Genomic DNA, 25,525 nt, shown 5'->3' with positions numbered 1-25,525 from the left:
CACGGTACACATGAAGGTCAGAGGACAGCTTCCAGGAGCTCGTTTCCTCCTCCTACCACGAGGGTACCAAGCTTCTGACTCGGTCCTAACTACAGACATCTTTCCTCACTGAGTGATCTTGAAGGCACAGTATACAGGATTTAGTCATCAATTTTTAAAACTAATATGACTAAAATATATTTTAAATGGAACACTAGACCACACATAGCTAAAGCAACATTGACTTTTGTTAATGTACTCTACCAGTTGAGGTACATCCCCAACCCATGAGTTAAATATTTTTAAATTGCAGTTTAATAGTAATAAAGATAAAATACAAAAGTGAGTCTAAAAAAAATCTTTCATAGTAGTTTTTAAACTAAGATTAGAAGTAGGGCTTGGATGTCCAAGACATACACCTATCTGCACCTCTTTCCCTCTACTCATAAAGGTGCACCTCACCATCCCACCTATCCATCCATCCATTCATGCATCCATCCACCCACCCATACATACATATATACATACACCCAGTCAGCCAGCCATCTGTCTTCCTTGGAATAATCTTTTTGTACACTGTAAGGATGTGTCTTTGCCAAGGCACCTTCCGATTGGTTTAATAAAGAGCTGACTGGCCAATAGCTAGGCAGGAAGAGGTTAGGCAGGACTTCCGGGCAGAGAGAGAGGAAGAGGAGATGAATCTGGGTGCTGGAGGGACACCAGAGGACATGAAGAGGAAACAGGAGGTGCAAGATGGAAGAGAGGTAAAAAGCCACGAGGCAAAACATATTACTACAAATGTATTAATTTAAGTTATAAGAGATAGTTAGAAACAGGCCTAAGCTGAGGCCACACTTTCATAATTAATAATAAGTCTCCATGTCATTTTTTGCGAGCTGGTGGCACAAAGAAAAATCTTTTGACATACGATGCCCAACATGGTGTTTGAATATCCAAACATAGGGCCTGAGAAAGCTAAGTAAAGTTCTGTCTAAGGTGCCTGATATACCTTCCTAGTCCTGCAGTCTCTCAGGAGGGCTGGTGCTCAGCGGCATACAGAGAAGGCTACTGGCTGCTGCCTGTGGGCTGGAACCAGCCACCAGCACCATGCACTAAGCTGAGCCACGTAGCAGCTGACATGGCAGTTTAAGATTTGTCTCGCGGGCTGGAGAGATGGCTCAGAGGTTAAGAGCACTGACTGTTCTTCCAGAGGTCCTGAGTTCAATCCCCAGCAACCACATGGTGGCTCTCAACCATCTGTAATAAGATCTGGTGCCCTCTTCTGGCCTGTAGACATATATGCAGGCAGAACATTGTATACATAATAAATAAATCTTAAAAAAAAAAAAATTTGTCTCGCATGGTCAGAGAACACTGCAGATGCTTAGTAAAGCCAAGTCCAGACACAAAAAAAACCTCTAAAATGGTACAGTATGTTTAAAAATGTGCTTAGATGCTGAAGAAAGAAAAGAAAATGGGTAAAAACAATCATAAAAAAGTTTATAAATAATAAGATAAAGTATTTAAAGAGAGAAAAAATAATATAAAAAGGATAAGACACATAAAGCTGGAAAATACACAGAGTCTGGATTTTATATGTTGTCTTGTTGACTTTGAAATTTTTGATTGCTGATGAGTGAATGACAGCTGCTGAGAGACATAGGATTATAAGAAGGACTTGTTGCCCGAATCCTAAATGGTCTTATAATAAAAACCTGGAGCCAGATATTGGGGTAAATGCTGAGAGATCAGAGAGACTAAGGAACAAGCCACTAGAGAAGCTCCTCACCACTACCAAATCCTCAGGCCGAATGGAAGGTAAGATCTTATCTCCACGAATCCTCAGACTGAAAGCCTCTGAGTCCTCAGCTGAAAAGCTATAGTTCCTATATCCTCAGGCCTTATATGTCTATCTCTGCCCAGCCATTTCACTTCCTTCCTAGTGATGGGATTAATGGCCTGTTTGCTTCCCAAATACTGGTAGCAAAGGCATGAGATCTCAAGTGCTGGGATTGAAGTTGTGTGCCACCACCGCCTGGCTCTGTTTCTCTCCTAGACTGAATCAATATCATGTTGTCCAGGGTAGCTTTGAACTCACAGAGATCCAGACAGACCTCTGCCTCCCAAGTGCTAGGATTAAAGGTGTGTGCCACCGCTGCCTGGCCTCTATGTTTAATCTAGTAGCTGGCTCTGTCCTCTGATCCTCAGGCAAGCTTTATTGATACACAATATACCACCACAGGGATTGCTGAATCAAAGCAGCCTAGATACTTTAGGAATGCCTTAACTTTAAAATGGAAGTAGAAAATGTATTGCTTTGGGGAAGAGGTTATACTTTTGTTTCCACGGGAAATGAAAGGCTATGGATTCCTTCAAGTTTGATAAAGATCAGGTTTGACTGTGAGAGATTCCCCTGAAAATCCTGGCTACAGTCATAAAGAAATAAACCTAGAAAAACTACAAGACAGGTGATGTATATTTTACCTGCTCAAATATAAAACAAAAAATCATTTTTGACTGATTTGTATACAACACACAGTCCATACTTGTGTTAATGCAGATATATATGTTACCTGTGTTTGTTTGTGTATTTTCAGAGCAAGAGGACCAGACACCAATGAAAACAGGTAACTCGGGTAATTAAGTCTCTCAGAGTGCCTCTGTTGCAGTTTCCTCAGAGTTCTACATCCAGAACAGCTTCAAGGCTGCTGGCTGAGATGGTCCAGCCTCACAGACTATTTTGGCCAGGACTGCAGATAAGCCTTGTGCTTTCCCATTGCACAGAGACTGGACAACAAATTTTACAGCTAGTTCTCCCAAGACTTGACCATTACCCCAATTTTCTCAAGGTCCCCTAAAAATTTTGCCCCCAGACAATAGGAAGCAGTCTAGAAAACATGAAGCCCACATTCTCAAAAGGTGGTTTTTGGTCATTCAGTGGGTTATAGATGTTTGGCTTCATTTATGGGAGTTGGTTACAAGTTGTTATTGGTAATGATCAGAAAAAAAAAGCTAAACAGAGGAAATTAGATCAAGATATTTCTTTCTGAAGAGAAAAAGGGGGAATATAGCTGATATGATAGAATAAAAGGGTGGATTGTTGAGTCTACTTTTGAACAACCACTAGTCTCAAATATTTTACATTGATATGGATTTTTATAAATTAATACAAATTTAAGGTTATTTTTGTTATACTATATATGTTTCTACTCTTGTTTAAAGTATTGTACCTATTCAATTAATTTTAAAATGTAATGTAAAGTTTTTGTCCTTGAAAGTTATTTAGGATAATAAAGAAAGACAAGTTAGTAGTTAATCATCTATGTTGCATGAATCCTAATTGGTCTTAACAAAAACTTGGAGCCAGATAACAGGATGAAATTCAAAAGATCGGAGAAGCAGAGCAAGCCACCTCTTAACTCACCAATTCCTCAGCCTACAAGAGCCTGAAAAGACCTGAGTTCCTGTCTCTGCCTGCTTATATTCCTTTCTCTGCCCAGCCTTATCACTTCCTGTCTCAACCTCCCTAGTGCTGGGATTAAAGGTGTGTGATCCTAAGTGCTGGAGTTAAAGATGTACGCCACCACTGCCTGGCTCTTTCTCTTTTAGACTGTCTTAATCTTCTGTAGCCCAGCATAGCCTTGAACTCACAGAGATCCAGACAGATCTCTGCCTCTGCCTCCCAAGTGCTAAGATTAAAGGCATGTGCCACTACTGCCTGACACGTATGGCTAACTCTGTGGCTAGCTCTGTACTCTGATCTTCAGGCAAGATTTTATTTCTTAGAAATTCAAGCAATATATCACCACATATCTGTAACAATTAAACTTAGAGTCATCTCAGGTATGTTTTCAAGGTCATACAGAGAAGATATATTTTAAATAGATAGATGGTCTTCAAACACTTCAAAGGCCTACAGCATATGACATTTAAAATGTTTTAATAGCATAAGGCTTTTCATGACAGTGAGACACATCTGCTCCTGACAGGACCAATCTTCTTCAAAAAAGGATGATGGACATCAAAAAACCTCCATCTGGAGTTTTCTTTTATTATGGTAAAGTTAGCCACCGGGCAAGAAACTGCCATTGACTCAACTGCTGACAGTATGCTTTCAAAAAAAAACTGGACAAGAAGGACACAAAAGACTTTGCTAAGGCAAGGTAGGACAGTCCTTCAAAATTCCTGTTTTACAAAAAGGTCTGTCAGATATTCTAGGCCTATAGACCGAAGATGGATGCCCCAACCTTAGAAAGGAACCTTGAGTGACTATCCAGGCAGCCAGCTGTTTCTGTCATTTCTATAGTTTTGGAAGTTGCTTTCTCTGGCCTTCCTGTTTATTCAAATAATATTTCACCCTTCTTGGGTCTTTGATGGGGAGTTAAGACTAGACAGTTATAGTTTTACAGTTTTCCTTGTTACAAAATTCAGAAAAGAAATGTAAAGTTTATAAAGTTGAGAAACATATAAGCTTAAGTTGTTTATCTAAGAATATGTCTTAAGGTCTAAAAAGATATTTTTAGGATGGTGATACATGTTATGACAGAAAATGGTTTAGGTATAAAACTTTGAACTAAGATAGGATAGCTAATATAGTACTTCTCCAAATTTGCCAAATGCAAATGGACTGGATATTGTCCTTACCTGATATAATCCTTAACTGATAATTGTTCTTATTGTATGTAGTTTTACTGTGTTAGAGTTAAAACCTTTTGTTTTTATGTAGACAAAAGGGAGGAAATGCTGTGAAATAATCTTTTTGTACACTGTGAAGATGCATCTTTGCCAAGGTGCCTTCTGATTGGTTCAATAAAGAGCTGAATGGCCAATAGCTAGGCAGGAAAAGGTTAGGCAGGACTTCCAGGCAGAGAGAGAAGAAGAAGAGGTGAATCTAGGCACAGATAGAACACCATAGGACATGGAGAGGAAACAGGAGGTGCAAGATGGAAGAGAGGTAAAAAGCTATGAGGGAAAATGTAGATTAATATAAATGGGTTAATTTAAGTTGTAGGAGCTAGTCAGAAAGAAGCCTAAGCTAAGGCCAAGCTTTCATGATTAATAAGTCTCCATGTCATTTTTTGTGAGCTGGCAGCTCAAAGAAAAAATGTCAACATCTATCCATCCATCCATCTCACCCATCTACCCATCCATCCATCCATTATCCATCCACCCATACATACATACATACATATATACACTCATCCATCCATCCATGTATGCACCCATCCATCTTACCCATCCATCCACTCATCTATCTATCCATTCATCCACCCATTCATCCATTCATCCTTCCATCCATCCACTCATCCATACCTGCATACATCCATCCATCCATCCATCCTTGCATGCTTGCATTCATCCATCCATCCACTCATCCATCTATCCACCATCAGTCTCATCCATTTACCCATCCATCTATCCATTATCCATCCACCCATATACACATACATATATACACTCAGTCAGCCATCCATGCATCCACCCATCCATCTCACCCACCCATCTACCCAACCATCCATCCATGCACGCAGGCATTCATCCATCCATCCATTCATCCATCTATCCATCCATGCATCTTTCTTTCATTCATTCAGTAAATGTTTATCGAAAGCCTGCAGTATGGTACGTGCTGCTTTAAGTGACAGAACTGTGGAAATGACAAACCAGCCAAAAATATACAGTAAGCAGCTCATCAAAAAGTGTGTATTGTCATTCTACAGTCAGATAGTGCAATGCTATGGAGAGGAACCGAAGAGGAAAGGGAGGTGGGTAGGCCATGAAAGGGAAGAGTGGGATGACTGTTTGAATAAGGGTTATCAAGGAAGACCTCATGGGAAGAGAAAGCTTGGAAATATATCCCCAGATGAATTCGATCACAGGCATGCCTTAATCTGTCTTCTGTTGCTATAACAGATTACCACAAAACCCGGCTGGTTTATGAATAGAAACTTGCTTGGCTCATAGTTCTGCAGGCTAAGAAGTTCAAACACACGGCACCTGGTGAGAGCCTTTGTGTTGCTGCCTAATACGGCAGAAGTGAGTGCCTCAAAGAGAGAAAATGGGGTGAACTCATCCTTTTTATCAGGAACCCACTCATGGAATCGCCCCGAAGTCAGACCGTGCCGTTCAGGGCATGCGTGTGCTGAGTCACAAGTCAGCCGCACACTCACTCTTTTGCTAGACGCCACCACGTCGGCATCTTGTTAACTCTGTGGCAAGGTGAACCAGGACCAAGGGCGAGCACCTTCAGGATAGATTCCTGGGAGTTGTCCAAACACTGCAGAAAAGACGGTTTTGTTTTCAGTTGTTTTTTTGTTGTTGTTTTTCTTGACTTTATTTTGCTTGGAGGAAATGAAATAGCCTAGAAAACAAACTCTGCCATAATCTTCTCATGGTATCACCTTCAGATACATAATTAGTACAGTATTTGCTTTTTTTTGAAGCCTCTACTGACTCATTAGGCACATTCAAAGATATACATGACAAAAATATCAGAAGATTCCAGCCCTCTGCAGAGCCATTCAGGTCCCTGAGACATGGCTACTGCCCACTGGCCCAGTCTTGCCAGCAGATAGATTTTGGTAAGTAAGTTGCTAACTAATAAAAAAAAAAATGGTTAATTTCACAAGACTCTATAACTTTTCATTTCATTAATTTACAGTAATATATTTAATCGATTAAATGGGTGATTATTAAGGACTCAGGACCAGTGAGAAGGCTCGGCAGTTAAAGGTACTTGCTTGCCCTAGAATTCGGATAGCCTGAGTTCAATACCCGGGACCCATAGTGAGAAGAACAAACACACGCCTGACAGAGGTTCCCTAACTTGCACACTCAGGCTGTGATACACACACACACACACACACACACACACACACACACACACACACACGAGGAGGTGGCAATCAATAATAATAATTATTATTAATTTAATTTTGAAAAACTTCAACAACTGGGAAGCACTGAATCAAACCTGTGTAGGAACAAGATCTGATAGAACGTTGAGTGAAAACCTTCTTTTACGATCTGTCACCTGACCAACACCCGCTTTCTTCCCAGTCACTACATGACCCTGTGAGCAGACACTTAGGACCCTTATTGCCCATCTAGTCATTTGGCAGATGACCAAAAGAGCCTCTACATAATTTTAATGACCTCTCCAAGGTCACTCAATTAGATAAAGGCTTCCGGAACTGAAGCCAGGATTCAAGCCCCCTTTCCCAAGATGCCCCATTCCCTGGAGCTTGGATTGTGAAAGAAACTGGGCCACATTTGAAGCAATGTCTTGGATGATGTTGGCTCTGAAGTTATTTTAATTATAAATCAGCACTAGAAACTAATGAAGGCATCAAAGCTGTGGTACTGGTTCAGACCAGAAGGGCAGGGGAAACCGTAACTAAGAGACAGAACATTTCCTGTGGGACTTTAAATTTAAGTAATCTATATTTAAAGTATCATGATTTTAGTGACTGACAGAGTGGGGAAGGGAAAATCTGAATAAAAAGTCACATCCTAATTTAGCTAGATGAAATAAATTAGCAATGGTATTTCTTGGATTTTTCTAATAGAGACTAGTTCATGCAAGAACTCTATGGCTTTCATTAATTCACAGGAATATATTTAATCAATTAAGTGGGTGATTAGTAAGGACTTTCATGAGTATTATGAGCAATGATATTATTTTCATAAGATAAATATACTAGGGGCTAGAGAGATGGCAGAGGACCCAGGTGTGAGTCCCACCACCACATGGTGACTCACACCCGTCCATAACTCTAATTCAGAGGATCTAATAGTCTCTCTGACCACCAAGGGCACCAGACACACATTTGTGCATGCAAAACACTCGGACACTTAAAATAAATAAGTCTTTAAAAAGATGACCGGATGTTTATTTACACTAATGGGTCATCTGGAAATTCTTGTTTATGCCAGTAAATGAATAAAAATCATATATGATATAAAAGTAGACTGGAGTCATTAACTGATGATCCCGTTAATTTTTAGTGCATCAATTCAAAATGGAAACGGGAATTGTTGTAATCGAACAGTTCTGCTGGCTCTTTGCCAGAATTTCATCTTCTCACTCCACCTGAACCACCCAGAAACCTGTCACCTTCAAGGTGTATGTGTGTGTGTGTGTGTGTGTGTATGTGTGTGTGTGTGTGTGTGTGTGAGTATGTGAAAAAGAGAGCAGGATATTTCCTTTAAAAAATTATGAAATTTCAAAACTGACTACTCAATGTAGTAACCAAGCACTTGGGAGGTGGAGGCAGAAAGATCAGGAGTTTAAGGTCTGCCTCCTCCACATAGGGAACTTGAGGACAGCCTGGGCAAAAAGAGGGAGGGAGGGAGGGAGGGAGGGAGGGAGGGAGGGAGGGAGGGAAGGAGGGGAATGAGAAAGGCAGAAGAGAGAGAGAGAGAGAGAGAGAGAGAGAGAGAAGAAAATGAATCTTTTGCCCTTCCCAAAAGTGCTCCCTCCCAGATCATGATTCAGCCATTTTCCTGTGACAAGGATGACCTGTTAGATTTTTCACACTTCTAAGGCTCTTTCTGCAAACTGCATTAGCAGCCATCCAAGCCTAGGTACCAGCAAGCTGAGTGGAAGGAGGCACAATGCTGTTCAGTATGCTGTGACACCAGTGGAAGCCCTGTTTGCTAAATTTAAACATGCTTGGCAGAATCGTCATAACACCTTCCATCCTAGGCTTGTGTCAGACAGAGCGTCTGCATGGCGCAGGCAATGCTGAGAAGGAGCTTCCGATCTCAGGAGAGACCTAGGGCTGAAGTCACTGAGCAAAAGCATCTCACATTTGAAACCCAAGGGCCCGCCTCCCGTCCTTCCCGGGACCGGCAGCTACAGCTCAGTTTCCAAGTCTGAACTTCTCTTTGCGTGTTCTTTGCTTTCTCCTCAGGCAGAGCAGCACACAAGGAACAGCAACCCTCTGTTGTCATCTGCCAGAGTGGGCTTTGCCTTCTCCTCTCCTCTCGGCCACTCTTGGGATCCAGGCCAACTCCTGCTGAGTAAAGAAGCCGTGTTCCTTCACTGCAGGATCTGGAAGGCACTCTTCTGTGGCCAATGACTGCCTGTCACGGTAGCGTTGTGTTCTAACTTAAAGCATGTGTCTGCTGCCTCACACACAGCTCAGGAGCACAGCGCAGCCCAAGGGTTAAATAGATTCCTCAGAAACAAAACGAGAGAGGAATCCTGGAGCTGTGCAGGTGCAGAATTACAGCCTGCCACGGCTCATCACCGAGCACTGCTCATCACCGCGCTACACCAAGCCTTCTCCGTGGGCTCAGACACAAGGCCACTGTAGTCCTGTTCTCCCATGAAAACAAATGCGAATAGATACATGAAATGTTCTATCTTACCAGCAAAGAACTGAGCACACAGTAGGTGCATTCAGCCGCTTCTAATCAAATGATCAGCACGGTTTAAAATGATTTTATCAAGTTCCTTCCAAGAGCGCAGATCCCAGCCTGAATTCAAACTCGTGAGTCCAGAGCCAGAGAGTTCAGAACCAGGCCACCTGACTGAGCAGCAGATAAGCTCTGTTCCCTCCTGGGAGGCCAGGCAAAGCTCTGTAGTCTAACAAAGACACTTCATTTGACGTTACAAATTCACACAGCCTAGAATTCCAAGAATAATGAAACTGGCCAATGGGAGAAAACCAATCATTAGGCAAAATGAAAACCAGGAAACCTGAGATTTGTCTCAACCAACAGAGGGAAAGGCTAAGGATGAGAGACACAGCAGCATACTTTGTTCTTTGTTTTTGTTCTTTTTTTTTTTTATTTAGTCACAACACATCAGTACAACAGAGGTCAAACCCAGCTCAGTGGAGGCTGTTCAAATTATACCTGCTAAAGGAATAAACCTGGAAAACAATACTTCTAGAGCCCAAATCAAAATTTTAAAAATCAAAGAGAAGGCAGAGAAGCCCTTTTAAGTATCACAAAAACCACATTTTCATGCACCAAAAGGGAAACACAACATAAAAATTTCCAGTTAAAAGAAAATACGGCAGTTCCGGGAAAATCAGGTTATGCATTTAACAGGCACTGAACTGACTACTTGCGTACTACGATCACTGATGCAGGTTAACACTTGTGAACTTGAGATCTGTGAGCTGAAAATGCATTGCATTGCTTGGGGCTGGAAAGTGCAGGCATGTTCTACATAATTGTCTTGCTTGCTGCCAACACTCCAAGTGGGGATGTAGCCTACCAGCGGCTGTTTCTGAACCTGAAATGTTAGCACAGCGAAGCCTGCCAGGCCACAATAGCTGGTCATCTGGATTCAGGACCACTGATAAGTCTGTGCATTCACCTCACTGCTCCAAGAGGCAGCGAGCTAGTGTTTCTAGAATAAAGCTGTTCCTCTGATTTGTCAACGCTTTGTTTGGAAATATAATGCTTTGCTGACCCCCTCCCCACCCCACCCCCACCAAAGAATATCACTTATACACTTTAATCTGTCAAAATATTAACAAAACCATGTTAACATTGAGCATAGTGGTTTGGGAAATTAATCCTAAGGAAAAAAAAGATTGCAACTTATACAAGCCAGAAAACAGACCCCAAACACTAATGTTAAAATCCCCCAAACTGAGGCAAATGGAATCATTCTTGGACAGACCGGTTTACAAAAGTAAACCGGGCACGGAACAGACAACGGATCACAAAGTGTTGGTTTATAATCACTACCTCAACTGAATGTTTTAAACAAAAATTAACAACTAATTTTTAAAAACTGCTAATACATGACATGATAAAAAATTTTAAAGAAAAAAAGTAAACCAACAAACCTTTAGTCTTTAGAAAAGAATGTATCTGAAAGTGTACCTTTTTCCTCACTTTTACTGACGACTTTAAGGTGGTGCTGGCAACCGTCCCAGCGCACCTGGGGTTTTAAGCGTTTCCCCTCCCTTGCTCTACGGCATCAGTTCTTCTAGAAAGCTCCAATCTCCGTCCCCCAAGGTCTATAGGGCTTGCCAAGGTTTGCTGCCTGCGTGGGTGTCGAAGGGCTCAGCAGGTGGAAGGAGCTGAAGGAGAAGGGGAAGGCTGAGAGCGAGGCCACGGAGGAGAGCAGCGGCGGCGACAGTTTGGAGGCCGAGGTCACCACGGGAAGCACCGGTCCCAGGCTGCCACTAGGGGGCGCTCGCAAGGCCGGCGCCTCCGCGTGGGTGGAGGCCAGCCTGCCCTGGGGATGCGGCTCCGCGGGGGACGCCGCCGTGGTGCCGGCATTCCCGTGGCCATTCTGGGGCAGCAGCAGCGGGTGCGCGACGTGCGGGTGATGTCCGAAGGCGCTCCCCCAGGGAATGTGTCCGAGCCCCGCGTGGGCGCCGCTCGCGGCTTCCCGCTGGGAGGCGTAGTTGTTGAGATGCGAGACCAGGCGAACCCGAAGCGGGTCGGAGGCATCGAGTCCTTCAATGATGCTCAGATAACGGGCAACTTCGGCTAGGCATTCCCGAAACCCCAAACTCCGATAGTCCATGGCCAGGGCGTGCGCGTCAAAATAACCTGAGCACAAAAACAAAAGGAAACCTTCAAGGCGCTGCTCATTCCCGGATTTCTTCCACTCCAAAGGCGGCCCTTCCTGGCAAATACACATAGAGGGTTACAGCACAGACCGTGGGTCCTGGAAGCGCAAATATTTTGGAGCTGACCAAAATCTTTGCATTAATCAACATTATATGTTTGCTAAAGCAAGTTCAAAGCCCAATTAGAAGCTGCTGAGCAGAAATTGGAATTATACCCTACCAGCAGATGAAACTATGCTCTTTCCTTTAATGTTTTCCCTCAACAACAACAAAAAATACATCAAGGACAGAGAAACCACAGAGTAGTGAAATTCATTAGACACACAGATGTAAGTTATCATCGGGAAGCTTTTAGGCACTTGGTCCTTGGTGAAGAATTTTTGGGCTGGAGACAGACACAGGCTCCAGCCCCCCACCTTCTGTTAGCATTTTCCTCTGCTTGGCCACAACAGGTCCCTTCCCTCCGGATTCCTTTGGCAATTCATTTTTTTAAATCCTGTATATGAAATTCAGACTACATAGCTGCTGTTTTTAATAAGCCATTTCCCAAGCTTTTCTTAAATAGCAACAGACAAATGTGAGTGACTTGACCTAAATCCTGGCTGTCACAAGGGGAGGCGCTCAGAGACATTGGACACTTGCTGAAAGGTGACTTAGTTCAGTTGGAAGAGGGCTGGGGCGATGAACTCACTGCCCAAGAGCCAGGAGCCGCTGTGCTGTTGAAGGTGCACTGACTGGCAACCACACACTGTTCGCTCTCTCCCCACCCCCAGAGCAAAAGCAGACGGGGACTGCACCAATCCCAGACTGCGCTTGCTGCTCCCTCCACGCCGAGCACGCACAGCCCCAGCCAGAACTGGAGAGGCATACCTTTCCCCCCTGCAGTGTGCAGCATTTTCAGGTGATCCACAGTCATCTGCAAAATCTCTGCTTTTTCCAGCTTAGCAGATCCCTAAAGAGATGACAAAGGGTTTATCTGACACCAGTGCCGTTGGAGAGCTTAAAATACGCATGCACATATACAAATATGTAAGATTCAAACGTCAACTAAAGCAAAATAATGAGGCGTGTCCACAAAATCTGTTGGAATTTTGGGTCTGAACGTACAACGATATAGCAAGGCTTTTATTCAAGACACGGATGAGGTTCGAAGCACGGAGGGGAGGGAATGAGGGTGCAGACGGCTACAACAGGCGCTCTACCTACTGCCTCCATTACCTGCTTCTCAAAAGCACTGGGTACCAGCCTCCTCAGCTCAGACAAACTGTTATTGATTCGGTCTCGTCGGCGCTTCTCAATTATCTGTGAGAAGCAGACAAAAACAAAGGACATTTCCATTATGACTGTAAATTCCAAGGAGAAGAAACTTGGTTCTTTCCGTTAGCTAATACAGCAATATGCATATATATTTAAAGTATGGGGGGGGGGGGTATTTACTCACGCCTCTCCGTCTTTTCCTGGCCAAAACCTGGGATGATGTCGTTGGGGACATGGAACCCAGCGCCGAACTCAAGTTTCTGCAAGATAGGAAGCAATTGCCTTGAGGAAGGATGGGGACTCGAGAGGCCCCCTGCACTCAGATTTCTTTGGCAACTTGAGCTGGAGAACGCTCCGGGGGGTCGCTCACAGCCGGCAGCCGTCGGCCCCGGGCTGCTGGACTCCGGGCAATGAGAACCAAGAACCAGCGCACCCCAGCCTCTCCTCCCACTCAGGCTCGGCCGGGCGCCGCCAACTCACCCATTCTCGTCCGCACTCTCCTTCTCCACCTCGATGGTCTCGTCCAGCTCGCTATCGGAGGAGCTGTAGTCGGGGTGAGCTCTCTTCATGCTGGCGGAGCGCGGGCTCCGAGGAGGGTCGCGCGGCGGGCAGGGAGGAGTTAACAGCAGCGGCCGCTCGGCGCTCGGCTGCGGGCGGTGCTGCGCGCACACTGAGCCCACTCACGCTCAGCCTCCGGTTAAAACTCAACCATCCCTTTCCCACGCTGCGCCCCTTCCCAGGGCCCGGGGGAGGGCGGGGGAGGCGGGGCGGGGCGGGGGCAGAGGCGGGGCCGCGGCGCCTGGGCAACAGCGGGCTCCGGCCAATCGGCGCCTCGCAGCGCGGATTGGCAGCCGCCCAGGGGGCGGGACGAGCGGAGGCCCGGGCGGGCTGCGCCCCGCCGCCGGAGCCCGCCCCTGCCCGGCGGCAGCGCGTCGGCTCCGCGGGAGCTCGGCTGGGGGCCGCGCGCGGGCGGCGCGGGCGGCGGTGGGCCGGCGGCGGGCAGGAGCTGGGGGCCGGCCCGGGACACCAGCCCGGCGCTAGCCACCGCCCCGCCCCACCCCGCGCGCCCCGATTGGCCTGGCCGTGTGCCAGGGCCGCGCCTGCAGCGCCGCCGGTGAGCCGCACGCGCCGCGGGCCGTGGGAAAGTGCCGGCGCCCCGGCCGCCAGCCAATCCGAACGGACGGCGACGGCGGCCGCGCTGGCGGCGGCGGCGGCGGCGGCAGCCCTGGGCGTCCGCATGAATGGAGAAGAATGGCCGGGCGGGGAGCGGGGCCGCGGGGCTGCGCGAGGGCGCGCCTGCCGGGCTCCTCGTGTGAACCTGTAATCGGAGTCCGGGCGCCGGCGGGCCCCGGAAGCCGCCGCTCGCCGCCCGCTCGCTCTCCGCCCGGCTGCCGGTGCTGCACGGCGGGAGGCGCGCTCAGTTGGCGGGCTTGAGCGGGTCCTGCAGGGAACGGTTGCCTGGGGCGCAGCTCGTGTAGGTGGTGGCCAGCGGCTCTGGGGGCTGAGACAGTAAGGGGCCGACAGAAGAATGATGTGCTTCGGGTGCCCGGATCCTGTGAAAGCTAGACTATCCTGCCAGGCTTCTTAGCTCCGGGATGGAATGAATTCCCCCGTGCATCTCATTTCCGGGGAAGTGGACCGCTTGTTTTCTCTGTTAACTTGAGGGAGGGGGAGCTGTCCCCGGAGACATTCATTATGTTGGGATTTTTGTTGTTGTTTTAGTTTGGTTTTGTCCTCCCCCCCCTCAAGAGTTGGCGGCCAGATCCTCTCGGCAGGCGACAGGGTGGCGGCCTGGGTGTTTGCTTCGGAGGCTGACCTCACTGCGGGAATGCACGTTTCTCACCAGCACCACACACACACACACACACACCCTCCCTTTGGTCTCAGTCAGGGCGAGTGTTAGGGGTGCTGTATGAAGTTCTGCGCACCTCTCCCCTCCTCCCCACCAAGAAGGCCGACTTTTAAGAATATTTTAAATCTAGGGATTGGTTCCTGAGTCCAGCGTTCATAGAAGTAGACGGCCAAGAGAAAACCCGATCTTTATCCCGTTCGAAGGTAGAACACTGGGTTCCACTCTGGTTCCACTGTGGGTTCTGTGAAGCAAAGCTTCATGAACGTTGAGGGGAGTAAAAGAAACGCACCACTTTTGCCAGCATTTTGGTTTCTAGACTCGATGAGTTCCAAGCGCAGCATGAGGGCCTAAACCCAGTTCCCAGGTCCTTCTCTCCATCTGCACACACTATGGGTCACCTCCTGGCTCCTATTAAAGATCTTCCTGCACTTCACCCTAACGTCCAGCTCCTCAACAACCCCCCCTCCTCTGAATAGGTGAAGTCCTTCCATCTTGGCTTTGTTCTTGCTAGTGCCCACGGCCCTGCAGGGCTGATACCCCACCACATGCTGCTTCTGAGTGGGCAATCCAAGGTCAGTTTCACAGCCTGCTTCCCCTGCTGTGTTCACAGCTGAGCTTCCAAAGGGCTGCTGTCACAAACCTGGAAGCTCATCGCGGAACATCTCTCTGCTGCCTCCATCTTCACACAGACACACCCCAGCACCTGCCTCCTCCCACTGCCTGGTGATCCAGACAGAAGACTTGGCAAACCATTCCTGTGCCTTCCATAGTCCCTCCCCCATCCCATTTCTTCCCCCAAAGTGAGAGGTCATCCTGCCCCAGAATCAGTGTGACTTCTACTGCATGGCTCCTAAGTTTTCTGGGTCAGTGGCACCTAACAGGAAGGCCTTCTCTGCTTTGGCCAGTTTTGGCTGCTGTGCAGAGATAGAAACAAGCAACAGGTTGGCTGGGAAAAAGAAAAGGTTGACGGTGAGGGTACTTGATTTCATGCCATTTTAGGTTCCGGTATTTCTCACACATGTATGCTTACCTCAGAAAATGAGGCTATCCTGTTGGGCATGTGGTGTTGCATGCCTATAATCATACAACTTGGAAGTAGAAGCAGAAATGTCATGTATGCCTATGTATGCTACACAGGACAAGACCCTCCTGATTATATGTAAAACAAGACCTGGTACCAAAAAAGCCAAAGGCTGTGCCTGTAACTCAGGAGCCCAGCACTTGCTTAGCACCACAAAATGATATGAGCGCTCACCTTTCTATCCATCGAACCAGTACTGACTGTCTCCTTCTGCCTGGCACAATGCTAGCACCTGGGGGACAAAGGTGACCGAGGTCCTAAGCTCCACTCTGGAACTCCCATCCTGGAGAGACAATGCACAATGAACTAACACAAGTGAGATCGATCATATGGTGCCCCAGAGCCTAGTGGCACCTTCTGATAAGGAGACAGGAGGCAACGGGACACTTTTATTAGGTCTGGTGGAGCTTTTCAGAGTTGACCAAGGATGTAAGATCAAGATGAGATGGGGGAGGTCACTGAGTGAGCACCAGGAAGGAAGGGTGGCAGCCCACCCTTGGGGGGTGGGGTCAGGGAGACCTGAGAGTACCAGGCTGTTTCCCACCAGTCACTAGCCACGGGCTTTTTTTTTTTCCTGGGAGATTTGGGGCTTCTTGCACAGTGAGTGGGGGTGCTCAGGCCTGGCCTTTAAGAATGGGGTCTTTTTAGAACTGGAGAAGTCTGGAACCCTTCAGGAATCCCTTATTCCGTCACTGTGCTGTCTGTCAGGGCAAGTGATCTGTCACTGGGCAGGTGACCTCACAGGTGCTGCTGGAAATGGTGCTCAGAGGTGGCGCCTTCATGTGCAGCTCGATTTTAAGAGCTCTCAGGAGGCTGCGGCAGTCAGATCTTGAATCTGAGGCCAGCCTGATCTACATAGGAAGTTCCAGGCCAGTGCTATGTAGTGAAACCCAGCCTCCAAAAAAGTTTTGGCCGGGTGGTGGTGGCGCACGCCTTTAATCCCAGCACTCAGGAGGCAGAGCCAGGTGGATCTCTGTGAGTTCGAGGCCAGCCTGGGCTAACAAGTGAGTCCCAGGAAAGGCGCAAAGCTACACAGAGAAACCCTGTCTTGAAAAACCAAAAGAAAAAAAAGAAAAAAAAAGTTTTGTGTGAAAAAAATAACTCATAGTTATTCATGGTAGGACATTCCTGTAATCCTATCCCTGGGGCAGCTGAGATGGGAGAATTCAAAGTCTCAAGACAATTTGGCTACATGAACCCTGTCTTGCAAAGCAAAAATCAACCAAAGAAACTCTGACACAACAGGAACAGGTGAAGTATTTGAAACCGTTAGGGTTTGGTTAATTAAAAACTTGTAGGAAAGCCCTACTAAGTGTTAGGCACTGAGTCAGGCCTGGAGCAATGAGGCTGAAAGGCCACGGTCTCCATCCCGCTCCTCAGAAGAACTTCCTGACAGTGGAGAAGTTATTTAACCTCTGTTACATGTCTCCGTTATCTGTGGCACAAGGCTATTGATAATAGTCACCACCCAAGGCCACTTATGAACAGTGCATTGATTACATAATGTGTGGCCATTGGAAAACACTAAGTAAACAGCACCCATTAGTATCAGGCATTGATACGTCTGCTCTGTTGGTGAATGCAGCAGTAGGTAACCCCAGCATTTTCTCTGATGATGTCTCATATCTGCTGAGATTGTGATGTAGCATAATCTAGTAATCAGATATATTAACGCAGCATCTCTAGAAAGTAGCTTTTTAGTATCATGGGAGGGGATCAGTGCTACATACTTAAAGCACCCGTCTACTGTGAGTAGAATGGCCATCTGCTGCTCATTTTTAGTGAAAGTGCTGTTTCCGGGTGTCTTATTAAGAAACATCCCCCCAAGCGCACACTGCTATAAATAGGTATATAAATAAGCTGCACACTCACAGAGTTCAGCTTCTGCTCCCTTTGGAGGCTGCATCAAGTCAGAACCGAAGCAGGATGGCCCCAAACTGTCACAAAAGAATCTTGATTCAGCAACCATCCTCCATCCTCCTGAATGTGGGGCTCCGCAGAAGCCCTGCTTAGAACATCGCCTGTCCCTGTGCCGTGTCACGCCAGAACATCGCCAGTCCCTGTGCCGTGTCACGCCGGAACATCGCCCGTCCCTGTGCCGTGTCACGCCAGAACATCGCCTGTCCCTGTGCCGTGTCACGCCAGAACATCGCCTGTCCCTGTGCCGTGTCACGCCAGAACATCGCCTGTCCCTGTGCCGTGTCACGCCGGAACATCGCCCGTCCCTGTGCCGTGTCACGCCAGAACATCGCCTGTCCCTGTGCCGTGTCACGCCAGAACATCGCCTGTCCCTGTGCCGTGTCACGCCGGAACATCGCCCGTCCCTGTGCCGTGTCACGCCAGAACATCGCCTGTCCCTGTGCCGCGTCACCCCACAGGCAGGCGAGTGTGTTTCCACTTCAGGTCTCCTAATTGGCAGCCAGTGTGAGGCACGTTGCTGTTTTCTGGGAAGGCATGTTTCATTGGAAACAACAGGCCACAGTGGCACCATGGCAAGGGAGGGGCGATCAGGTAATCTGCCTGGCTTTGAGTTACCGTGAGCTAATCATAAGCCGTGCTCACACCTCACTCCCACGCGCCTTACTTTCCTCATCAGCGCACTTTTTGGTTTTTGAAAGTTAAATGAAGCAAAGCCTGGTGTGGTAATAGTGCCTGGAATCTCAACACTTTGGAGATCATGACGGGGGGATCAGTTTAAGGCCATGCTCAGCTCCGCAATGAGTTGAGAGCTGACCCGGAATACATTGGACCTTGTTTCAAAAAAGAGAGCAACGATCCAGGGAGACACTTTTGTAGGATACAAACATGTACTTTATGTTTATCATTGATGATGAAGAGGAAGACAATGTTAGTGATGGTGATGATGACGGTAATCATGCTAATAACATCCTGAGCTTTGCTGGAGCAGCAAGGGGAAGCTTCAGTGGGTTCTCCTGTGAATTCCTCCAGGATAAGCCACTCTGTCTATACAGAAAGGGACATGGACAAGGAAAAGGGAGAGGAAGAGGGGTAGAGAAAGATCTTTTTATCCTGGTATGATGGTGGTAAGTTACCCAGCCTGTACACTGCTGCTACTGTCCGCCCACCCCCGTTACCCCACCCTGCGACAAGGTCTCGTGTATCCCAGGTGTTTAAGGTGGCGGTTTGGCACCAGATGTATAAAGTGAGGACATGACTGCTCCAAGGTATGGCTGAGGAGAAGGTTTTTATTGTAGATATGAGGGTGAGTACAGCCAGAGGAGGGGCCTGGAGCAGGGCGAGAAAGTACATTGAACATGGTCAGCAGAATGGACCAGGCCCTGAGAGGAGAGGAGGGAGTGATGGAGGAGGACCGCGGGGGGAAGAGAGAGGGGGCCAAGAGAGCCAAGGGATGGCTGCAATGGCAAGAATGAGAAGCTGGGGGGAGGGAAGCCCATGGTCTGGAGACCTTTAGGGTAGGGGCGGGTGAGAAGAACTACTATGCAGCGTAGACTCTGTAACAGGTTTGTGGTGCTGAGAGAGCCCGGGGAGCCCGCATGCACTTGGCTATGCTAATAGGCACCACAGTTAGCCATTTGTCCTGAGTTTCTTCTGAACCTGAGACTGGTCTTAGAACTTGCTATGTAGCCAAGGAAGACTTTGAATTTCCTACCCTCCTGCCTCCATCTCCCAGTGCTGGGATTACAGGCATATGTGATAATATCGGATTTACACAATATCTGAGGATCCAGTGGAAGGGCTAAAGTAAACCTGTAAGGCCCAGTTCCCAAGGACAGGTAACTTCCGGGAATGCTGGGGGCTGTCGTTCTGGGAAGGTAACAAGCCATGTGTTTTCACTTCAGTCAACAAGGTTGGTTGCCCCAACAGCAAAGAATGTGCTTGATCACATGTAAGTGGGAGTTCTGTAGGCAGGAAGGATGTCAGTATGCTTGCCCCCAACTGGACAAAAGTGGAAAGGACCATAGCCTTGTGGGTTTTGCCTTTGTGAATACCAGACTAACCTAATTCAGCACCATTCTCTGGGAATCTTGGGATGGACCTGGCTAGTGTCCATATTCCCGGCCAGTAGTTAATGAAGCATGCTTTAATAGAATAATTGTGGATTTGATTTTGAAGTTTAACATCAAACCCAGGACTTGATGCATGCTAGATGAAAGCACTCCTCCAACTGAGCCACTTCCCAGCTCTTGTGGTTAGCTTTTGGTTAATGACCACTGACCCACAAACAATTAAGTAATCATCAGGCTTTTGTTTTGTTTTGGTTTTGGTTTGTTTGTTTGTTTTGAGATAGGTTTTCTCTGTGTAAAATCCTTAGCTGTCCTGGAACTCAACAGAGATCACCCTGCCTCTGTCTCCCAAGTGCTGGGACAAAAGGCATGCACCACCGCCGCCCAACTAAATAATCATGAGTTTAAAAGCAACTCACAAAATGTTGCTGGGTAGGTATGGTGGTACAGGCTTTTAATCACAGTACTCAGGAAACAGAGTCAGGTGGATCTTTTGTGAGTTTGAGGCCAGCTTGGTCTATATAGACAATTCCAGGCCTATCAGGGCTTCATAGTGAGACCTTGTCTCAAAATAAATAAATACAATATGTATATAACATAGTTACTAAGAAAGTAATGAAATATAACTTGCTTTTTAATTTTTTTCTGACAAATCCCAATAACATTTTAAAGAAAACATTTTAGTAGAACTCTTTATTGCATGGGTGAATGTGTGTGTGTGTGTACATATCCATGTGTGTGCATGCATATGTATGCAATCACATGTACGTGGCAGCCAGAGATCTCAATTAAAATGATGCAGATATCTGGGACTGGGGAGATAGCTCCTTGCAAACACTAAGACTTCAGTTTGATCTCCAGAACCTACATGGAAATGCTGGGCTGGGTGTGATGGCACACATTTGTAACTGTAGCACTGGGGAAAGGAGACAGATGAATCTGGAATTTGATAGCCAATCAGCCTAGCCTAATTGGTGAGATCTAGGAAAATGAAAGATCCTGTCTCAAAAACCCAAGGTGGGTGGCTCCTGAGTTATGATGCCCAAATTTGTCCTCTGGCCTCCACAGGTATGTGCATATGTTTCTACATCACAGGCATGCACACACACACACACACACACACACACACACACACACACACACACACACACAGATGTAGAGACTGATATATAGCATATTATTTTCTTAATTAACTCTTATGGTCATTTGCAGCATATTTTCATAATTTACAAATTCAACTGCTTTTCATATCTACAGCTTCAAGTCAATTTGAGGTATAAATGAGATCAAACTTAAGAATGTCATGTTATTGGACTGGGAATATTGTTGTTGAAGTGGTAGCTACTTTCATTCGAGTGAAGGTCTATTTTCCCAGGCAGCCTGGATGCAGGTACCATACAACTCTATCAGCTCCAGGGTCCAAACACAGTGATGTCTATTCTTTTTTTTTTTTTGGTTTTTCGAGACAGGGTTTCTCTGTGTAGCTTTGCGCCTTTCCTGGAACTCGCTCTGTAGCCCAGGCTGGCCTCGAACTCACAGAGATCCGCCTGCCTCTGCCTCCCAAGTGCTGGGATTAAAGGCGTGCGCCACCACCGCCCGGCTTGTGATGTCTATTCTTGGTTGTCAACTTGACCACATATGAAATGAACTAAAATCCCAAAATGGAGAACACACAAGGAAAAATCTTTTTTATTTTTTATTTTTGCTTAATTTGAAGTAAGAAGGCACACACCTTCAATCTGGGTCTTGAAGCAGAAAGACACACCTTTAATCTGGGCCACACCTTCTGCTGGAAGCCTATGTAAGAACGTGGAAGAAGGGAGCTTTCTCTCTCTTTGCCTGCTTGCTCTCTCCTTGCTAGCAAGTCCATTCCTTTACTGGCATTAGAGCCTACTTCTTTGGGATTCCAGTGTCTACTGAAGACCAGCTGAGACATCCAGCCAGCCCCCTGGGCTGAGCAACTTCAGGATTCTTGGACCATCTGTTCATAGCCAGTCATTGCTGAATTAGTTGGACCACAACCTGTAAGTCATTCTAATAAATCCCATTTATACATATATATGTATGTATATGTATATATAGATATATATATAGAGAGATTTATTCTATGAATTCTGTTACTCTGAAGAACACTAATACAAGAGATTATTATTATAAATATGTGATGGTTTTGTTTTGTTTTTGTGTTTTGTCAACTTGAAACAGCTAGAGTCATCTGGAAAAGGAAAACCTAAGTTGAGAAAATACCTCCATCAGATTGGCAGGTCTGTAGGGCATTTCCTTGATTAATGGTTGATGTGGGAAGGCCCATCCCACTATGGGCAATGGCAGACCTAGGCAGGCGGTCCTGGGTTGCACAAGAAAGGGAGCTGAGCAAGCCATGAGGAAGAACCAATAATCGGTGTTTCTCCATGGCCTCTGCTTCAGTCTCAGACACAAGATTCCCACCCTGCTTGAGTTCCTGCCTCAGCTTCCCCTGATGGTGGAGTGTAAGATGAAATAAATCCTGCCTTCTCTCGAGTTGCTTTTGGTGACGGTGTTTTATTACCATAGCAACAGAAAGCAAAGTAAGACAAAATAAATCTAAGATAATTTTGAATTATTGAAGGTCAAAATATAGGAGGTCCCAGGTGACCCCCAGACTAGAATTCACAGACTCCATGGCTTTGTAACTAACCAGCTGCCAACGCACTGCCTATCGGCTGGAAGCAATATTTCCTGGAGTTTGACTTTAGGGTCAAAAGGATTTGGTTTTTATTTTAAAAACCACAAGGTAGAGATGAAGAAGAAAAAAGAATTGGGGCACAGATATTCTTAGTAGACAAAAAGTTAAGACCAGAGTCTGAAGGAGCTAGCTGATCATTTTGGAGAGAAAAAGAAGCATTTTTTTTGCTGGGTAAAAGCCCATCCGTACCACCAATCCTCACCCCTTACACACTTGTGCACGTACCACCACATGGCCTCCTGTAAGAGACTTGGATGTTGGCACAATGCAAGTCTTCAGAGGGGTGTGGGAGCCCGTTTTCTGGTTCCTCGTGGCTTTACCCAGCAGGTCCACATAGAGGATGATTAGGACCACGGTCCTGAGTGCGGGTGTCTGGGATGGTCTGCACTTGGCTGTGCTGGGGGAGGAGGTCTTTTGCTCCACCCCTTGGCGTCTCTATAAATACCCTGGGGCAGAGACAGTCGGGGCCTTTGGAAAAGGTCCAGGCCCTCTTGAGGCTATCCTTTATTTTCTGTCTATTCATCTCCACAATCTAAATCCTTCTATCTAATATTTCCTGCTGCTCACACTCAAGAAAACTCTGGGGAGCTGTGGGGTTGGTGGGTAAATGCCCCACAGAGGGTGTGGCCTTAGGGGCAGAAGCAAGAGCTTCTGGGGGGCAGGGATGAAGTTAACTGTACTCAACTTGAGGGAGAGCACCCAACAGGTACTTCCCAGGTGAGGCTAAGAGCATAGAACAGGGCAGAATCCCTAAGCCAAGCAGAAAGATTGAGCCGCTGGGGCTTTTTTGGGTTTTGTTTTATTTATTTATTTTTATTAGTGTATGAGTGTTTTTGCCTGATCCCCTGAAACTGGAGTACAGACAGCTGTAGGCTGCCATGTGGATGCTAATGAATGTACCTGGGTCCTCTACAAGACAAATGCTGTCAACCACTGAGCGGTCTCTTCCGTGCAGTTTGGGCACAGGTGTGGACTCATTTGTACTCAGGATCTAGTGAGGCTGTGCACTTCTGCTATAGGAGGGAAAAAGAGGTGGCAGGGGTCTGGATTTCTGTCCTGTAACGGCCCCACAACCCAGCTCAACGGTGTTTGAAGAAAGGGCCTCTGTTGGCGGGTTTTCCTATCAGCTGGACACCGTCATCTGAGAGGAGGGAACCTCAGCTGAGAAAATGCCTTCAGAAGATCTGGCTGTGGGCAAGCCTGTGCGGCATTTTCTCAATTAGTGATTGATGGAAAGGCTGAGCCCATTGTGAATGGTGCCAGCCCTGGCCTGGTGGTCCTGGGGGCTATAAGTAAGCAGGCTGAGCAAGCTATAAAGCACAAGCCGGTGAGCATCACCCCTCCAGGGCCCTGTGTGGGCTCCTGCCTCCAGGCTCCTGCCCTGTTTGAGTTCCCATCCTGACTGCCTCTGATGATGAACTGTGATATGTAGGTGGAAGCAGAATAAACCCTTTCCTCCCCTACCTGCTCTTGGTCATGGCGTTTCATCACAGCAACAGAAACCCTAATTAAGACAGGGCCTTTGGGAGATAATTAAGGTTGGAGGGAAATGAAGCCCTCATAATGGAATCGGGCTCCTGTAAAGAGATACCTGGAAGCTAGCTCTCTTCCTGCCTCCTCTCTCCCTCCCCTCACACCCTTCTCCACTCCCCCTTCTTCCCCTCTTTCTTTATAGAACACAGCAAAGGTAGCCAGATATCTGTAAGGCTATAAAGTGGGGGTGGTTCACAGGTACCCCATCATGCTGAGATCTCCTCTTAGACTGCCTGTCTCCAAAGCTAAAAGGAGATCCCTATTGTCAAAGTGGCCCCATCTATGGCATTGAGTTATGGTGGCTAGAGATAAAATAATTCCTATTTCAAAACTCTTTTTTAAATCTGGCAGCATTCTTACTATCAATTCAATGTTTAAAATTAGTACATTAATTTTTTTCTTATACTCCATGTTCATATTAGAAATTTGTATTTAGAAAATCATTCAGTTACTCTATGATTTCAGATTATACTGTGTAACACATACATTCAGTTTATTCTCTCAAGACTTAAAACTCACTAGTTCTGAAATCTTATACATTTTATTCTTTATATTGCTTATATGTGTTAGTATGCACCTTTTTTTACAATAAAAAGTTAAGTTTATTGGTATGTTTATATCTATCATTTTAATAAGTATTAAGCAGAACTATAACAAAATTTTCTGGGAAATGAGCAATAAAATTTAAGATAAGGTTTGGGGGCTTATATATTTTCAAAGCTTTTGTAACAAGCTACTACATCTTTGTGAGCAGACATTTCTGCTCAGGAAGGTACTTTATTGCCCAGCTTTTAAAATGTGTTTCACTAGGGACTGGAGAGATGACTCAGAGGGTAAGAGTACACGTACTCTTGCAGAATACCCAAGTTTGGTTTCCAGCACCCATATCTGGCGTGCTCTCAACCTTCTGTGACTCCAGCTCCAGGGATTCTGATGCCTCTGGCCTCCCCAGGTACCTGTACTCACGTGCACATACCCTCCCATATATATAAAATCATCGCGTTTTATTTCACATATAATTGAATGAGCTAAGCAAAAGACACACGTTTCTTACTTAAAAAGCCCTACTTTAAGAGTAAGTATGTTTTCCTCTTTTTCAATGGCTTTTTCAAATCCTTCAGGGATTACAAGTTAATGAACTAGGACAAGTTCCTTTCTAAATAAGTGGCACAGATTTTGGTATTTCTCATATCTCTGCTTAAGAGCAGCTGGTTTTTCAGACCTGTTTGTCAAGTGGCAGAAAAATAGATGGCCAGTTTCTCTCTGCTGGATGTCCTCACTTTACAGAACTGATCCTTTGGCCCAATTGTTGGTACATGAAATAATAACAACAAACCTTGACCCCTCCAAGATATCATCTCCCCCCCACTTGCCATACTAAATCCCCAGAATACAGTTATCAGGGTTCCTGTCTCCAGTTTATAGTTATAGCCAGGTATCTTTGCACGAACAGCCTTCCCAAGTACGGTGGGCCAAGATGTTCAACCCTGCTTTGAAATACAGCTCTCCTCATGGGGCAGGGGAGCTCTATAACTTGAAGCTTGCTTTGGCATTCTACTGTGCTTT

The 25,525-nt window shown here is 46.3% G+C and overlaps 1 protein-coding gene across 1 annotated transcript; it reads right to left on the bottom strand.

The window, feature by feature from the left end:
• Window positions 1–9,741: 9,741 nt before the first annotated feature.
• On the bottom strand, window positions 9,742–13,544 carry Hey1 (hes related family bHLH transcription factor with YRPW motif 1). Its single transcript, XM_052715903.1, has 5 exons — window positions 13,263–13,544; window positions 12,967–13,042; window positions 12,744–12,827; window positions 12,396–12,477; window positions 9,742–11,505 (listed from the first exon to the last, which is right to left on the bottom strand). The coding sequence occupies exons 1-5, from the start codon at window positions 13,349–13,351 to the stop codon at window positions 10,934–10,936; spliced, it is 903 nt and encodes a 300-aa protein (XP_052571863.1). The 5' UTR covers window positions 13,352–13,544; the 3' UTR covers window positions 9,742–10,933.
• Window positions 13,545–25,525: the final 11,981 nt, after the last annotated feature.

The sequence above is a fragment of the Peromyscus californicus genome, unplaced genomic scaffold (assembly GCF_007827085.1).
Source record: "Peromyscus californicus insignis strain IS unplaced genomic scaffold, ASM782708v3 Scaffold_5__1_contigs__length_169319896, whole genome shotgun sequence".
In the NCBI taxonomy this organism is placed as follows: Eukaryota; Metazoa; Chordata; class Mammalia; order Rodentia; family Cricetidae; genus Peromyscus; species Peromyscus californicus.
Note: the sequence above shows the minus strand (reverse complement) of the source record. Positions and strands in the feature narration are given on the sequence as shown.

Excerpts from the sequence above, each read along its gene's own strand:
- Hey1 (XM_052715903.1), bottom strand. The coding sequence starts at position 13,351 with ATGAAGAGAGCTCACCCCGACTACAGCTCCTCCGATAGCGAGCTGGAC. Across the intron at positions 12,828-12,966 it reads CCAGGAAAAGACGGAGAGGC|ATAATTGAGAAGCGCCGACG; the intron begins GTGAGTAAATAC and ends TGCTTCTCACAG. Across the intron at positions 11,506-12,395 it reads GCACACTGCAGGGGGGAAAG|GTTATTTTGACGCGCACGCC; the intron begins GTATGCCTCTCC and ends TTTTGTGCTCAG.